The sequence below is a fragment of the Cynocephalus volans genome, chromosome 12, assembly GCF_027409185.1.
Source record: "Cynocephalus volans isolate mCynVol1 chromosome 12, mCynVol1.pri, whole genome shotgun sequence".
NCBI classification, from domain to species: domain Eukaryota; kingdom Metazoa; phylum Chordata; class Mammalia; order Dermoptera; family Cynocephalidae; genus Cynocephalus; species Cynocephalus volans.
In genome coordinates this window covers 16,809,268-16,826,507 of record NC_084471.1, presented here as the reverse complement: position 1 = coordinate 16,826,507, position 17,240 = coordinate 16,809,268, and the positions used below count along the sequence as shown (strand labels likewise).

Sequence of the window (17,240 nt, the reverse complement as noted above, 5' to 3'; positions counted from 1 at the left end):
CTCTCTTCCAGTGCTCTGCTGCCCACAGCTCTTTCCCTATGTGGCAGCCTCTTCTCTTTGTCCCCTACTGTCTTTGTCTCCTTCTTTGTCTCTTCGAATCCTCCTCATCCTTCAGGTTTCACGTGAAGTGTGACTTCCTGACAGTCCACCTTCCCCAACAAGAATAGACAGCCCTAATGTTCAGTCATGCTCATCTCACTTGTCATTACAAGGACTGCTTTAGTGTCCTGTCTTCCCTGATGGAAGGGAAGCCCTGAGGGTGGGAGACATGTTTTACATCATGCCCTGTACCCCCAGCGTCCACTGGGACCTGGCTGGCATGCAGTAGGTATCCAGTAGCTATCTAGTGGGTAAGGGACTATGTATGCTGGGGGAGAACCCAGACAAACTGTCTATCACCAATGGCACATCTGGACTCAGCAAAGACTGAATTGACATAAAAATACGTTCTTCTAAAATAGAAATCAAATGTGTAAATGCTGATAGTAGATGGTGGCCAATAGGAGCCATAGATAGTAATGGGTGTAGCACCACTGATAAGCTCAATGTCAGTTTAGTTTAGTCTGGTTCACCTCAACTCAATTCAATTCAATTTGGCAAACACTCACAGGCCACCCTATATCCTAGGTACAAGACTAGTCTGAGAATGAGACCTCAGGCTGCTCACGACCTAGAAGTGTGGACTAGCCTAAAACCAGAGTATACGCGTGGTAGGCTTAGCAATAAACATAGGAGTGGAGCACTCCAGGGAAGTGAAGGAGAGACCAAGGTCACTTAATGTGACCCCAGAAGGTAGCCACTGAGTTGTGCCTTGGAGAATGAGTAGAATTTGGCATAGTGGGATATTTATGGTGGTAAGAGGAGGTAAGAACTAACTAGAATCAGACAGATGTAAGTTTGAATCATGGTTCCAGCATTTTCTGGCTATATAACCATGGGCAACGTTTCTGAGTCTTTATTTCTTCATTGGTAAATGGGAATAATTATAGAACCATCTTTATAGAACGTTGTGTGTATTAAAGATAATATGCACATAAATCTCCTAGCACAATGGGTGCTACTATTATTTTCAGGAGGTGGAGACAAGAAAATAAGGCATTCCAAGGGCAGAAGCAGCAGGAACACAAGCCAGGCTGCTTTCCTTCCAAGAGGGTAATGATAGTGGGAGCTGGTATGTAATGAGTGCTTTCTCTGTCTGAGACAAGGGTCTAAGGGCTTTGTACGTTACTGGCTCACTTCAGCCTCACAAAACCTGAGACGGGCATTGTTATTATTATAGCTACTCAATGGACACAAAGAATGATCGTGTATTGTAATGATGAATAAGCTAACTATACTGATCTAACCATCACACATTCTACACAATTATTAAAAATCAATGTTGTATCCCACATGTATGTATATAATAAAAAAAAATAGAAGTTGTATTACAGCTACTGATGTGGATTGAATGCTTCCCCCCAAAACTCAGTGAAGCTTGACCTCCATTGTAACAGTGTTGAGGGTGGGAAATATAATTATGGTGTTTGAAAAGAGGGGCCTTTAAGAGGTGACTGGATCTGAGGGCTGTGACCTAGTGAATGGATTGATCCATTCATGGAATAATGAGTTGATGATTTAATGGGTGGTCATGCGCATGGTTCTGATGGCTTTATAAGGAGAGCAAATGAGCAGGTTAGCTCTTTTGCTCAGCTCATTCTCACCATGTGACATCCTGGTAGCTATGGGACCCTGTAGAGAGTTCCCACCAAGAAGGCAGCTCTCGCCAGATGTTTGCCCTGGATTGTGGACTTCCTAGCCTCCCAAACTGTGGAAAATAAGCCTCTTTTCTTTATATATTACCCAGTTTCAGGCATTTTGTTATAAACAACAGAAACGTAATAATACAGCTACCAAATCACATCTGACAAACCACGCTCTTAACCATGACTTCCCATGGCAGATCCCACTGAGCTCACCACAGGTGTTGGGAAAGGGGTTGGTTGGCCCAAATGTGACGCAGCCACTGGAATGTAGAATGGAATGTAGATTGTGACAAAAGCATCTACCTTTATTACAAATTGTCTTAGTTCATTCAGGCTGCCATAACAAAATACCATAGACTCGGTGGCTTATAAACAACAGAAATTTATCTCTCATGGCTGGAGTCCAACATCAAGGTACTGGCAGATTCGGTGCCTGGTGAAGGCCTTCTGGTTCACAGGTGGCACCTGCTAGCTGTGTCCTCATGTGATAGAAGGAACTATCTATATCTCTGGGGCTTCCTTTGTAAGAACACTAATTCCATTCATGAGGGTTCATCCTGATCACCTTTGATCACCCCTTGAAGGCCCTGTCTCCTAATACTGTCACCTTGGGGGTTAGAATTTCAACGTATGAATTTTTGGAGATGCAAACATCCAGACCATAGCACAGCGCATGCAGTAATCTCATTGAAGGGGTGGGGGAACAGGTGCTGATGTAAGTGACTTTGGACGTGAATGGAGACTGTATGACTAAAGACAAGAAACTGTACATAAGCACTGTGTGTAGCTGGTAAAGTTGTTTCCCATGGGACTACGGGTTAACAGTTCTGAAACTGTACACATATCTTGGAGTGGAACAAACAAGTAAATGGATTGTGGATGGCAAGAGCCAGGTTCTCTGCTGGAGTGGGAGGTTACAGACAAGTCCTCAGGGACAGCTAAAGTGGGCCACATGGTACTGGCTGAAAGCTGGAGACATCAATATGAATCTGTTTAGCTTAATATAGATATGGATGGATATATATATAGAAATAATTATTTGTACGTGCGGGTAAGGATACACACATATATTTCCTTGCCTTGTCTGCTAGGACCTAGAAAAAAATGACTCCCCAGTAGCAACAAGCACAAAGGCCCGAGTGCAGGTCAGGGTCAGGAGGGACACGCTAGGCTGAGGTCTGCCACGAATACCCTCCCTTGGATGTGGGCCAATCCAGGGTCCAGGAAACTCTATAACTAATGACAAATTGGAGCTGTCAGGCCAGAGAGGCTCAGCATAAAGAATGTGGCAATGAGGTAATCCTCAAGAAAAGAAACTGGGACAAGGTGTCATCAATGTCAAGTGGAAACTCTAACAATGAAGAGAGGAGGGAAATGATATCATGACAGATGGTGGGGGCCTGAGGAATGCACTGGACCACTGCACTGGAATGCGCCATGACCCCGAGGGGTCAGGGAGGGGCTGATATTATCACCCCCAGGCATCTGAGAGCAGTGAGAGGTCTGGGCTGGCTGGAAGAGGGTGATGGACAAGACAGAGAAAAATCATTCCGTGAGAACCAGCTCCATCCCTTTCCTGGGAACATTTTCTTCTAGGTCAACTGCCTGCATCTCCTCCAGTTTCTCGGGCAATGGCAGAATGCAGTGGTTACAACGGAGACCATATGGCTGCAAAGCCTAAAATCACCATCTAGCCCTTTATGGAAAGTTTGCTGACCCCTGATCTAGGTGATCCAGGTAGTGCAAAAGCAGCCACAGGCAATACATAAATGGATGTGCATGGCTGTGATCAACAGAACTTTATTTACAGGGATAGGTAGCAGCTGGATTGTGCCTGTGGGCTATGTTTCCTGACCCTCGCCTAGAGCACAAGCTATACTACACAGAAGCCTGTGGGCAGAGAGGCTTTCTAACCATCCAGGGCTCACCATTGCAGTCCTTAAACATGGAGCTGTGCACATAGTCTGTGCTCTATAAATGCCTTGTAACCAGGCAATGGTTGGCTCTGTGGGGTCTCATCATTTAAAGTGGAACCAACAGCAACATTCCAAAGTGAGAGACAGAGAGGCCTCGGAGCAGATAAGACCTCTCCAAAGAATGAGGCCTTCCACCTATTCCAGAACTCCTGCTCATCCGTATAACCACAGCCTCAATGGAATCCAGTCTGGGCTAAGACACATCTGGGGTGCAGGTGGGCTGTTTTTCCACCTGGCATTCATTTCTTTTCCTTTAGATACTGCACCTCTGTTTCCACTGGGTAATGACTCTGCCCCACTGCATGTCTTTGTGGTGGGACTCTCCATACTGGGTTTCTGCCTTTATCTAACAAAGAAGCACGTGATCAAAGTTGGACTAATCAGCACTATTTCCATGGAAACTCAAACTTGAGTTAAGCCCTGAAAATGATTACGTTAGGTTCATTTCCCAATGGGGGTGCCATGAAGATTGTCTATTATTTCTGGCTACCCAGATTCCTGGGGTTGCCCTGGATCCTAATATGAGTATTTCTGGAATTGATAATTTAGTGTTTTTTTTTTTTTTTTTTTTTTTTTTTTTTTTTTAAGTTTGATCAGCTATGGTTTTCTAATAAATTCCTTTTTAAATAAAACATTACATTAGGTTGATGTAGTTTCTATTGCTTGCAGCCAGAGAAATCTGATGGAACCACCTAACTGGTTTTATTGGTTCCAGAGAAACCTCTTTGCATCCCAGGGCCCTGGAGTCATCTTTTTATAACTGCAATTCAGATCATGCCACTTCCCTGCTCAGAAGAGAACAGCAGAAAACCCCAAACCTCACAGCAAGGCGTTTAAAGCCCCTTTTGATTTGTCTCCAGATGTCTCAGCCTCGACCCCTAGGACATACATCCTGCAGTCTCCCCAAACACGAGAAGCATCCTTCTTTCTTTGGGGAAAACAGCCCTTGTTTGAGTGGACAGAAATCTATCCTGAGATAAGCTGTGACAGAATATCCTGGCCGCACCAAGAAGAGCTGAGGGCAGTAAGGAGACAGAAAGGGAGAATAATGAGGTGCTGAGGGAGGTCCCTGCCCTCGGATGGAGGAGGCAGTGGCAGGACACGCATCTCGAATCTCTGTTCCTCCCACACGCTCCTGTCACCCTCCCTCCCAGCTCCCCCAGCCCCTGCAACTCACATGTAAGCCTTGTAGTTGGATCCAATTTTCTGGATGCGGATGTCGTACTTGGAGTCAATGAAGGCCTCCGTGGTGGCGTAGGTTTTGGCCATGGCTACCACGCTGGTGATGTCCTGGTAGTCATGCTGGTTTTCTACTTTGATCTGTGTGGGAGAGTGAGGGGGTAAGTGCCACCCACCCAGCATTCTCCAGGACCAAGTACTCCGTATTTAGAGACAAATGCCCTTGAGAGGGTCACCTGCTTAGCAAGGGAGACAGACACAGGAAACAAACCATTCCACTACACGTCTGTGCAAGGTGCAGAAGAGGAAGGGGCAATTCCGTAGAAGAGGTGAGCTCCGAGCAGGGTTTGGAAGAGTGACTATGTTTTTCAGATGGATGCAATCATGGGGCCATCCTCCAGAGAGAGGCTGTGTAAAGGCACAGGCGCCAGGAAGGCGAGGGGCTGGATGGGGGTCATCGGGGAACCGATCATGGAGGGCCACCATAGCTCTGGCCAGGAGCTAGACATTTAGCCTGAAGGCTCTGGAAAGCCACTGGTAGAGGAAAGGATTTTAAACAAGGAAGTGTCTTAATTCGTGTTTTAGAAAAGTCACTCACGCAGTTGTGTAGAGGATCGAGTGAGGGGTGATGTGGCATACAGAGAGACTGGCTAGAAAGAAGGAAGTTTGTACAAGTGTGTGGGGGGGTTGTGCATGTATAGGGTACGTGCATGTGTGTGTGTGTAATTTGTGGGAGATTTGTGTGTGTGGTGTTTAGTGTGTGGTGCATGTGTGTGGTGTGTTCGCGTGAGCTTGATGTACGTTGTATGTGTGGTATGTTTTTTGTGTGCTTACGTAGTGTGTGTGTGTGTGTGTGTGTGTGTGTGTGGTATGGAGCGTATGGTATGTAGTATGTAGTATATTTTTGTGTGTGTTTGTGTGGTGTGTGTGTTGTGTGTTTGTGTGGTGTGTGTGTTATGTGCAGTGTGTGGTGTATGTGTGTGTGGTGTGTTTGCTGTATGTGATGTGTGGTGTGTAGTACGTGGTGCTTGTGTGTACACAGTCTGTGTGTGCGTGTGTGCATGTGAGCATGTACGCATGGGACAGGCTTGCTTTGCTAGGCCAGAGGCCTAGGGGGAGAAACTCACACTGTTTACTGAGCTGGGGCCAGGAACACAGGGTGCTGTCCCGGGGTAAGGGAGAATTCCCAGGAGAGCTCCCAAGGCCAAGTGCAGGGGATGAAGCCAAGGCTCTGTGATAGTGATCTCAAGACAGAACAGAGGCTGACTCCCAGCGGCTGTGGACAGCTGGGCGGGGCTGCTCCCTCCCGCTGGCCGTGGGGCCCTGTTTGTTCAGGCCCCCTCCCCTCACCAGCAGAGGAGTTCTGATGCTGAGCCCTCGGAGGGACCGGGTGCCGGGCAGTCCACGTGGGAGGGTGGAAAGGGTCTCCTCACATCCTTATGACCTCCCCTCCTAACCCTTTGCTGTCTGCCCTTTGAGTCTCTGTGCTACTCTAACGACCCCATCCCTCCGTGATAGTGCTGCTTACATTTGCCCCCACTTTAATGCTTACGAAGTGTCTTCACAGCTCTCCTGTGGGACACAGAACTGGATTGTGAGGTAGGCAGGCTAGGTATTCTCATGCTCATTTAACAGAAGAGGAAACAGATTTCTTAACTTGTTCAAGGCCATTAGCAGCTAAGCACAGAGCCAGGATGCAATACTGGACTCCAAAGGCACAGCTTTTCTTGGAAGCATCGCAGGGGATGTGTAGGTGCACGCCTGCTATTCTCTTGCAATGATGTGAATAAGCACCAGGATAGAGGCTTGCCAAGACTTCTCTCTCCTCGGCTCTCTGACAGCCCCAGCCTCTCAGTGATGATGCTGAGTACCACATCACTGAGTGATGATGCAGAGAAAACAAGGGTGAGCAGGCAAGAGTCCCCTATCTTCCATGCCTTTCCAAGCTCATCAGCTTTCCCACTTCTCCCTCCCAGCTGCAGCGGCAGTGGGGTGCTTCTTCCCTTTGTTTTAGGTCTTCCAAGGCTCTGACTGCTGGCCGTCCCCACTTCCTTTAGCATCAAGACCTCTAAGTTTTAGCTGGGCATCTGGTCTCTCAGCTAAAGATTACTTCATTCCAGCCTCCTACAGGTAGATGTGGCCTAGTCTCCACGTAGACGTGCAGTGAGCCACCTCTGGGTGTGCCTAGAAGATGGAGGAAGTCTTCCCTTTCCCTTTCCCTTCTTTGCCCTGTCTGGGACGTGGACATGATGGTGGGAGCAGGAGCAGCCACTTTAGACCACAAGATGAGAGCTTCATGTTGAGGATGGCAGAGTGGTAAGATGGAAGGAAATTGGGTCCGCAACACTGGAGCCCCCCATTAGCCTTTGACTGTGTATGCTCAGACTCTGACATGAGAGAGAAGTAAACTTTAATTTTGTTTAAGACACTATTATTTTGGTCTTTGTTAAAGCAGCCACGCCATATTTCTGCCATGCATGTTAGTCTCTTGCTTTTCATGAATTCTTTATCCTTTGGATTAACACAGTCAAATATCCACCATTCTCCTCCAAACCTGTCTGCTTTTCAGAACCTCGGAGACTCACCAGTCTCCGTCTCTGCTGGATGTCTCTCCATCCTCATTTACCGCTCACCCCTGAACCTGCTCTCTTCAGATCTCACTCCCCACCATTCCACCGAAATTTTTGCACTTGGTAGCATCTGAAATTGGTGAACTTTTTGAAATTTGGTTCCAACACCACTGTTCTCTCCGAGGCCTCTTCCTTTCTTTCTGGCAACTTCTTTGTGGCCTCTATTGCCTTCTCTTCCTCCAGTGCCCTTTGATGGTCCTGGAGTTTCATCCTCAGCCAATATTTAGGGTCAGAAAGAGGAAGTCAGAGTTACCAGAATGAAAGAATGAGGCGAGAGCTTGCAGGGACACCTTGTCTGATTCACGGTCCTATCACTGGTGACTTTGGAAAAGACCAGAACTTCTGCACCTTGGTTTCCCACAGCAAGACTGCCTTGGAGATGTCTAGTTGTCCACATCAGCCATTCTCCTCTGCTTCTACAGTCACAGAGTCCCCTGATCTGGGGGCACATGACCACCTGGCATAAAAATTACACTTCCCCATCTCCCTGGCACCTTTGTACGACTACGTGACCACAGTCTGGCCAATGGGATGTGGGTAGAAGAGGGACATGAACTTCCAGGCTGTGCTGTTACAGGGGAGAGGAGAGCTCTCCACTTCCCCCTTTTCTCTTCCCCACTGGCTGGAACATGGACTGTCTTTGAGGGTGTGGCTGAGGGCAGCACACTAGGGATGAACGATCAATAAGATGGAAGGGGCCTGGGCCCATGAAACTGAGCAGGGTCCACCCCAGCTCTGGGCCACTTTTGCTCAGATCATTAGCTGAAGAGAAAGTCCAACCTCATTTAAGCCATTTTAAGTCTTTGTTATGGCAGCTGAACTTTATCATAATTATTATACATGTCCTAAGTAAATATTTGTTGAAAGCATCATGCGGTCTTTCACGGGGTAGACAAAAGAGAGAAAATACAAACACAGTGGTTTAATTAACTAATTAGTGGTCAGCCCAGCCTCCCTTAGGGAACCCTCCTCTCCTGTCTTGGTCTGGGCTTCTATCCTGCCTTCTCCAAGACGGAGCAGATAACCCAGGCCTCTCCCACACAGGCTCCTTCAAAGCTCAGGAGGGGCCCTGCCCAAATGTTCCTAGCAATCTTACGTTCTTTTCCTTACAGAGGGCCTCCCAAATTTTATAATGCCCAGGTTCCATAAAACCCAGCTCCCCCTCCACCCGTGATCCACAGTATTTGTGTCCCTGTCAGACTGTGAGCTTCTCGAGCACAGGAACGAGTCATGTTCCCAGTCATAACACTGGTGCCTGGCACGTTGCAGATGCTCAAAACAGATTTGCTGGATTGAATTTAAGAAGGCTGGATAAAAAACTGCCTGTAACTTGGGAGGGGAACAGGGGAAAAGAAGGAAAAACAAAGGAGTTCAAAAAAAGGTGAAGCAAATGTGTTTCACGGCAACTTATCTTTTACAAGGTGAATTTTTCTGTAAATGCTTGGGCTGGATGCTACATGCTCAGAGGGGTATGGCTTCCAGCATGAGTCCTTGAGAACCTGATGAAGTCTGAGACCCTGGAGAAGGGGGTAGGTGGTCTGCAGCCTGGGGAAGGGAGTGCTGGAGGGGGATCTGGGATGGTCCTCGGGCCTGAAAGGGGAGGTGGGGTGAGAGGGCACTGAGGACAGCAGCTGGCCCAGGCAGGGAGTCCTGGCACTCTGCTTTATTTACTGGCTGGAACCCCCTCCAAGGGTTCACAAAGACAAGCTGAAAACAGGAAGCTATAAATGAGCTGTGATTCAAGATTACCCATGTGCTGCTCTGGGCAGCTGTGATGGGGCCACCACGACTCCCAGACTCGATCTGCACCCACACTCTGGCCCTGCTCTCCCTCTGCCCCTTCCTCTGGCTCTCTCCTTCTTTCCTTCTTTTCTCTCCCTTCGTCGCCTTCTCTCCCTCTCCTCCTCCATCTTCTCATATTTTCTCTCCCATTTTTTCACTCCTCTGCCTTGTCTCTTCTCCTTTTCCTCTTTTAGTACCATCTCTCTCTTGTCTTTTCCCTTCCTCAGTTTCCCTTCGTTGCTGTTTCTCTTGTCTGTCTCCTTCTCCCCTTCAGTTTTCCTTGCCCCTTCTCAGCGTTGCCTCCTCTTGCTTTCTATTTCGTCTTCATCCCTTCCTCTCTGTCTCTCTGACCTACTTCCCCTCCTCGTATCCCAACTTGGTTTCCTATACTCCGCTCCTCTCCTGCTTTCTGAATTGCTTTACCTCCCTTGTGTGCACGTGTGTGTGTACACAGGTGTGCTCTGTCCTGCGTGGAAGCAAGGAGGGGGAGTGGAAACACACAGGCAGCAAAACTGGGGAGAGGAGTCGGGATACAAGTGAGAATCTTCTGAGTGGGATTTGGCTCAGAGGACTCCTATTCCAAATTCCAACCTGGATGGGAAAGTCATTGACATCCTCAGTAGATTGTCCATTATTTGCTTGGATATCTCCAGTAACAGGGAGCTCACTATTGTGCTGGGGGGCTCATTCCTTTTCAGGGAGCCTCTAACTTGTTCTGCCGAATATTGCGCCAAGAATGAATGAATGGTCCCAATTATCCCACGGGGTATACCTTAGTGCTCTGCCTGTATCTCCTCATCCACTTGAAGAGAGCCACCCAGGTGTGCATAATTCGCTCTCTTCTTAACTCACTCCTAGTATGAGCTGGTTCCAGACCCTTTACTACCTTGAAATGCTCTCATTTGACAATCTGTTCATTTAATTTTTTTTCCGGCTTGCCAATACAGGTATTGAACCCTGAACTTTGGTTTTATGAGCACTGGTCTAACCAACTGATTTAACCAGCCATCTCATTTGACAATCTTTTAAACTATGTGGTACCTAGAATTACATTCCATACTCCAGAGGTGGTTTCACCAGCAGAGATCAGATAAGACTGTCCCCTCTGGACTTCGCACTTGCCGTCCCTTGCCTGCATGGTTCACACCCTCACGTCATTCAGGCCTCTGCTCCAGCATCAGCTTCTAAGAGCGGTCTTCCCCCCACCGTAAGTGACATCACTCCTCCCAGCCAGCATTCTTCACCTCCTTACCCTGCTTTGTTTTTCTCCATAGCACATCCACCACCACGTCACAGCACTGTTTGTTTGTTTGTTGTCTTCCTTCCCTACCATTCCAGTACAATGTGAGCTCTGCAAGGGCAGTGCTTATTTTAAGTACCTACAATAACACTCTGAGAATAACAGGTGCTTGATAAATTTGTTTAGTGACTGAATAAATATACCTAAGTATTTACAGATATGTATTGAGTGCCCATTATATCCAGACAATTACTGTTTCTTCCAGATACTGTACTGCAGGCTGGGGATATAACAAGGAACAAGAGATTTATGATTCTTATCCTAGTGGAGATTTGAGCCTATTAATTATCTTGCTTCTATAAATATTAATGCAGCTTAATATAATGTTAGCTTTTCTAAGATCTATATGGAGCTTGTCCTAAGCTAATACCTTCAGATCATTTTCAACACAAGATCCTGATAATCCACCTCTCTCTAGCCTGGACTTGAGTGGTCAATGTGTTTCAATCCCCGAGGAGGACTTCTCATTTACCCTGCTAATGATCAGCTCTCACGTTTTCATCTATCCTTCCATCTTCCAATGTGGATCTGTCATCTAGTCTGTTAACTATCCGTCTTAGCTCCACGTCACTCATGATTCTGGTGTACCCTTCTTATACCTAATTCCAGCCATTTGACCTTACTTAAGTTACTTTTTTGAGCTTCAGTTTCCTTATCTGTTAAAAGTGGTAACAGCTACCTTGCAGGATTATTATGATTTTTAAATGAAATTTATAATGACTGTCAATGGACCTACCGAGCATAGTGTCTAGCACCTGCTAGGCATTCAAAAAAAGTTGGTTCTCTTTAGTTGGATAGTTGTTGAGATTCTTTGCTGGCACTGAACCATCATCAATCAATGCTTTCTTTTTAAAAACACAATCATTCATCCAGCTACAAATCTATTTCCTGTATAATCACCCACATTCATCTCTCTTCTGTAATCTGTGGGATACCATAGGGCTTATCCGGCTCATTGCAGAGGTTCTGGAACATGTTAGGTGTTATTTAAATATTTATAGGCTAAACAAATGACTTGGTCAAATGGCTATTCGTACGAGGATTAGGTGATGATTAGATTCATTCATTCATTCATTTATTCATTTATTCATTCTATAATTATTGAGCTTTCACTAGGTGCCAGACACTGCGCCATATGTTGGATACCCAAGATGAGTTTTTAAAGTATTTATGTTTTTATGTTAATTGTTCTAGAAAGGATTTATGGTAAAATTTAAAGACATAACATACAGCAGAATACTTAATTTAAAGTTGGGCAATAGTAATTTCACTTCTAAAAATCCATCCAAAAATACAGTGTCAAAATTATGAAATGGCATATTCACAAGGCTATTTGTTGAAGGACTATTTGTAGAAGAAAATTTTCTGTAAACACTTGGGCTGTATTCTACATGCTCACAGGTTTACAGCACCCATCAGCACCCATCATGAGCCCTTCAGAACTGGATGAGACCCTGAAGAAGGGGCAGTTGGTCTGGAGCTGTGGGTGGGTGGAGCTGGAGGGATGTTAGACAGGTCCTCTGGCCAGAAAGGACATTTGGGATAAGAAGGCATGCAGGGTGGGCTGCCACAGGGATAGTGCACTGACTGCTCGCCTACATGTCCATCAACAGGGGACTGGCTGTGTCAGTGGTGAAAAATGCACCCAGTGGAATACTTTGCACCCGTGAGAAGGGAATGAGGGAGATCTCTGTTCACTACTACATACTGCTAGAGAGTGAAAAAAGCAGGGTGTAGAATAATGAGCATAGCATGCTATCTTTTACCGATATTTTATTGGTGAGGAATGTACATATTTGCTTTAAAAAATGTAGTGGAGAGATAAACCAAAACCAAATGAGATTGGTTACCTATAGAGGGGAGAGAAGGTGGAGGTAACAGGGATGAGAGCTTGGCCTCTCTCTATGTACCTTGTTTTTTTTTTCTTTTTTTTTGTCCTTTTCATGACCGGCACTCAGCCAGTGAGTGCACCGGCCAGTTCTATATAGGATCCGAACCCGCGGCGGGAGCGTCGCAGCGCTCCCAGCGCCGCACTCTACCAAGTGCGCCACGGGCTCGGCCCTATGTACCTTGTTTTTATAATTTTGACTTTGGAACAAAGCAAATATGGTTATGTAATTATAAGACAAAATAAATCAAATAGAGAAAAAATTTCCTGAAGATAGAAGACAAAATGAAGTGACTCAACTTAACAATATATTAAGCTGATGGTTTCACATACAGAGAATTATTATTTCCAGTGACTTTTTAACAGAAAGCCGAGATGGGAATCTCTGTGTGATTCCAGTTTCTTGGATGAATTAATTTTTGCTATTGCTTATAACCCAGGGGGTCATAATATAGTTACTTGATTGTCCTTCCCACCAGGCGTTATATTCGTAATAGCCCAATCAATAATTGGCACATGGTAGATGTTCCTTAAGTATTTGTTAAACCAACCAAACAAACAAATAAAAAACCCCCCAACACAACAGTAACTGTACATTCCTAGTGAAAAATATCCAAAGGATTTAAAAAACTTACTAAGAAATATAAAATTTTATTCAGAAATCATATTGTTAGTAGTAATATAATAATGGTATGGCTATTTTAAAACCATTATAATAGCATTAATGTTAATTTTATTAGAAAAAAGGTTTTTAAGTGTAAGAGAAAAATGCAATTTTAAAATAAAAGAAATTAAGTAAAAATTCTGTAATCTAAAATTTGAATTCAGGATAGTATGAATTTATAATGTATTTTTCTCTTAAAAATACTCATATATATGTATTTTCTCCTGTGTCCACCAAAAAGGCCCAGAAGCAATGGCCAAGAAAATAGCAACAAAAATATTTAGCAACCAGACTGTGGCCTCTAATAAAGATTATTTATTATGAAAGGAACCAGGGCTTCTTGCGGGAATGGCTGATTCAGGGTGTGAGGCAGGAAATGTATAGGATGAGTTTAGAATATCTTATCATGCTAGAAAGAGGGAAACTATTATGTCAAGAGGACATATGGATCAACTTGAGAGGACTCCCACTAGCCAGAGATGGGATATTTTAAGTACCAGAAAGAATAATGGCTTCAATGAATTGAAATATATCAAATTGTTAATAATCGATGACTTAGAAAAGTCATCAGTCACTTTTGGAGGATGATAAGACACTATCTCATTATTCTGAACATAAATAAAGGGATAAAGAAGTACTTTTTTTTTTTTTTTTTTTGATGAATTCCAGCTAATAAATGCAGGAGAAAGAAAATTAGAGCATCATTCTTCTGCAATTCCAAATGCAATAACTGATCGAGGCAACAGTGACGGATGCCACGACCACTGGGGAAACGCTGATGGGGAACTTCATAATGTGTGGACCAGGCAGACAACACTTGAACTCACAGGTTAGTCTTAACATCTCAAAAGAGAGACTATCAGTCATGACTGCACCTCCAGATACAATGTGAAAGAACACACCCCAACTTAGGAAGTATTCCTGCCAAAAATCATAACCTGAATCAGGCCAAACTTCTGAATCTAACTGTTAGTTTACAGGAAATACAGGCAATAATGAAACACCATGGAGCTGCCATCAGCCAAATTCAGAATGCAGGAAATGCTACAGGAAAAATGACCTTTTTCTACCCCAGTAAATGAATGACAAAGGAAAAAAAAAAACTAAATGGAGGGGAACTGTTATAGATCAAAAGAGACTTATGTCATTCTAACCATGTGAACATGAAAGCCTCGTTTGCATACAATGAGAACAAATCGGTTAATAGGGGCTACTGAACATAGATGATATCATAAATGATATGATATCACAGTTGATATTAAAGAATTATTATAAGTTTTTAAATGTAATAATGGTATTGGCTATGCTAAAGAAAAAAAGAAGAAACTTTTGTGTGTTAGAAATACATACTGAAATATTTTTCAGTGAAATGATGTGATATCTGGGATTTCCTTTAAAATGTTCCAGTGATCCACAGAGACAAAAGGTAGAGGAGCAGTTGCTAAGAACTGAGGGGAGGGGGCATGACCGTGACTGCTAATGTGTATGGGGTGATAAATATGTCTTGGAATTATGCAGAGGTGATGGTTCCACCTTGTAAACTGCTGTTGATTGGGTGCCCCCCCTTATTGAGGCTTAATCCCCACTGTAACTGTTGAGGGTGGGAAATATGATTATGGTAATTGAAAGGTGGGGCCTTGAAGAGGTGATTAGATTGTAGGCCATACTGTAGTGAATGGATTAATAATCATGGTGAGGGGCGTGGTTCTGAGGGCTTTAAAAGGAGAGTGAATGAGGAGGTTGGTCGCTCCCTCTCTCTGCTCACTCTGCTTCCACTATCTTGCAATGTGATATCCGGTGTCACTGTCATCACCACCAAGACCTTCACCAGATGTGTTCCCTGCAGTGTGGACTTCCCATCCTCCAAAATTGTAAGAAATACATTTTGTTTTCTTTGTAAAATATCCAGTTATGTATATTTTGTTATAAGCAATAAAAATGGACTAATCCATAGACATACTAATAAACCACGGACTTGTGCAATTTAGAAAGGTGAATTTTATAGTATGAGAATTAGATCTCATTAAAAAACTTTTCAAAAGTATTCAGTGGTGTTTGAGAGAAAGCGTGGAAGTAGAAGTGAAACAAAGTTGACCATCAGTGCATAATGGTTGTAGTTGAATGATTGGTGCATGGGGTGTCAGTTTACCATTTTCTCTTCTTTTGCTTGTTTTTGAATATTTCCATAATAAAAGGTTAAAAACAATTTTCCTGAATACTGTCCCATGGCTGATGCTGTGTATTGAATGTCCCCCCAAAGTCACTGAAGCTTAATCCCCACTGTAATTGTTGAGGGTGGGAAATCCTATTATGATACTTGAAAGGTGGGGCCTTGAAGATGTGATTAGATTGTAAGGACTGTGCCCTGGTAAATGGATTAATCTATTGATGGTTTTATGGTGGTCATGGGTGTGGTTCTGTTGGCTTTAAAAGGAGAGCATGTGAGAGTCTCTCTCTCTGCTCTGCCATTCTTGCCATGTGCTTTGCTGTGAAGAGTCACTATCTACCAACAAGGCTCTCACCGGATGTGTATTCCCTGGACTTTGGACTTCCCAGCCTCTGAAACTCTAAGCAATAAATTTTGTTTTCTTACATGTTACCCAGTTCTGAGTATTTCCTTATAAGCAAAAGAAACAGACAAGTTCAGCTGCTTTCTTCAGGCCTCAGCCCAGATGATCCCTAAGTAGAGGGATCTGAAGTAGAGTGGATACTCCACTCTGGGGAGTCTCTCCTGCATTACCCTGGTTTATTATCATTATTTTTCTTACTACCTTTGACAATCTGAAATTACTTATCTGTTAATGCATTTACTGTCTCCTACACTAAAATGTAAGCTGATAGGACCAGGGACCTCCTGTGTTTTACTAGGGAGGCAATATAACAGAGCATTTAAGAATGCAAACTCAAACCCCAGCTCCATCACTTATTCACTGTATGACCTCGAGGGAAATTATTTACCTCTTCATGTCTCACTTTTTTCACCAGCAAAATGTGGGTAACTCACTGTTGGATTGTTTTTGAACACTGGATTGTTGTTGAGCATTAAATGAGATAGTACATGTAAATAGTCTAAAAAAGCACTAGGCTCATCATAAGCATTCAAGAAATGTTATAACTCTTATTATTATTCCTTCTTATACCCCTGACACCCAGCATAGGGCTTGGCACATAGTAGGTACTTAATAAATAGTTGCTGAAAGGATGAAGGAAGGGGCAGTCATGGGAATTGCTAGAGAAAGAGAGTCTGGGCACATGGAAGGGAGGTGCAATAGCCCTGAGGCTGGTGCTGAAAGAAACTCACCAGTGTTAACAGAAAGCTGAGCCTTAACACTTTCTTAGGAGATTGAGGGCTAACAGGCATTCATGCTTGAAGAGGGGCAATCCCATCTCCCCTTAGAGCCACAGGGAATGGGGTCAAGATCCTCTCCAGAAAATGGGTTGGAATCAACCCTGATACACAGACACACGAGCACCTGAAGTTCACTGTCCTATTTCAATCACCTAGAAAACATTTAAGGCAGATGTTCACCCCAACAAAAGCCATCTCTATCAAGTCTCATAGAAGGCCTAGTTTCTTCCTGGTGTGATGGGTAAAGCACACTTGTCTTTTTCAAACAAAGGTAACTACATGAGGTAATTTACTGAACGAGGTTATTTACAAATCAGCTAAAAGTCAGGAAGGCATCTACCAAAAATAATAACCATAGATTAAGAACAGTTGCGCTGTGGTCTGTCTTTCTGGCAATAATTAGCTGGCAGGACCAGCTAGATATTCAGGCCACTCCTAGTTGGAAACAATAAAACCATAACCCTGGCACACTAACAGATGCTTGTTTTTCTGTTTTTATAACAGGAAGGCATGCATCCAGCTCATTCCAAAGTGATATCAGCTCATTAAGAAACTAGTTAGATGGGGTGAGGAGGTACAGGCTGAATCCCTGTTTTACCTCCCAGTAAATTCTAGACCAGTCTTGCAGTTCCTAGACTTGCAAGGCAGGATTTGGTACAGACTCTGTGTGAACATCGTGAACTTTGGGCCACACTCACAGAGTTTAGCTTAGAATCAATTCCTGAGC

General features: G+C 44.2%; 1 protein-coding gene across 1 annotated transcript in view; it reads right to left on the bottom strand.

Moving 5' to 3' along the window:
* The window catches only part of SYN3 (synapsin III), a 451,793-nt gene that overhangs the window by 22,271 nt on the left and 412,282 nt on the right, over positions 1-17,240 (bottom strand). Inside the window, exon 8 of the mRNA XM_063074911.1 lies at positions 4,899-5,041. Within this exon, the coding sequence (XP_062930981.1) occupies positions 4,899-5,041 (143 nt within the window). The remainder of the gene's footprint in view (positions 1-4,898; positions 5,042-17,240) is intronic.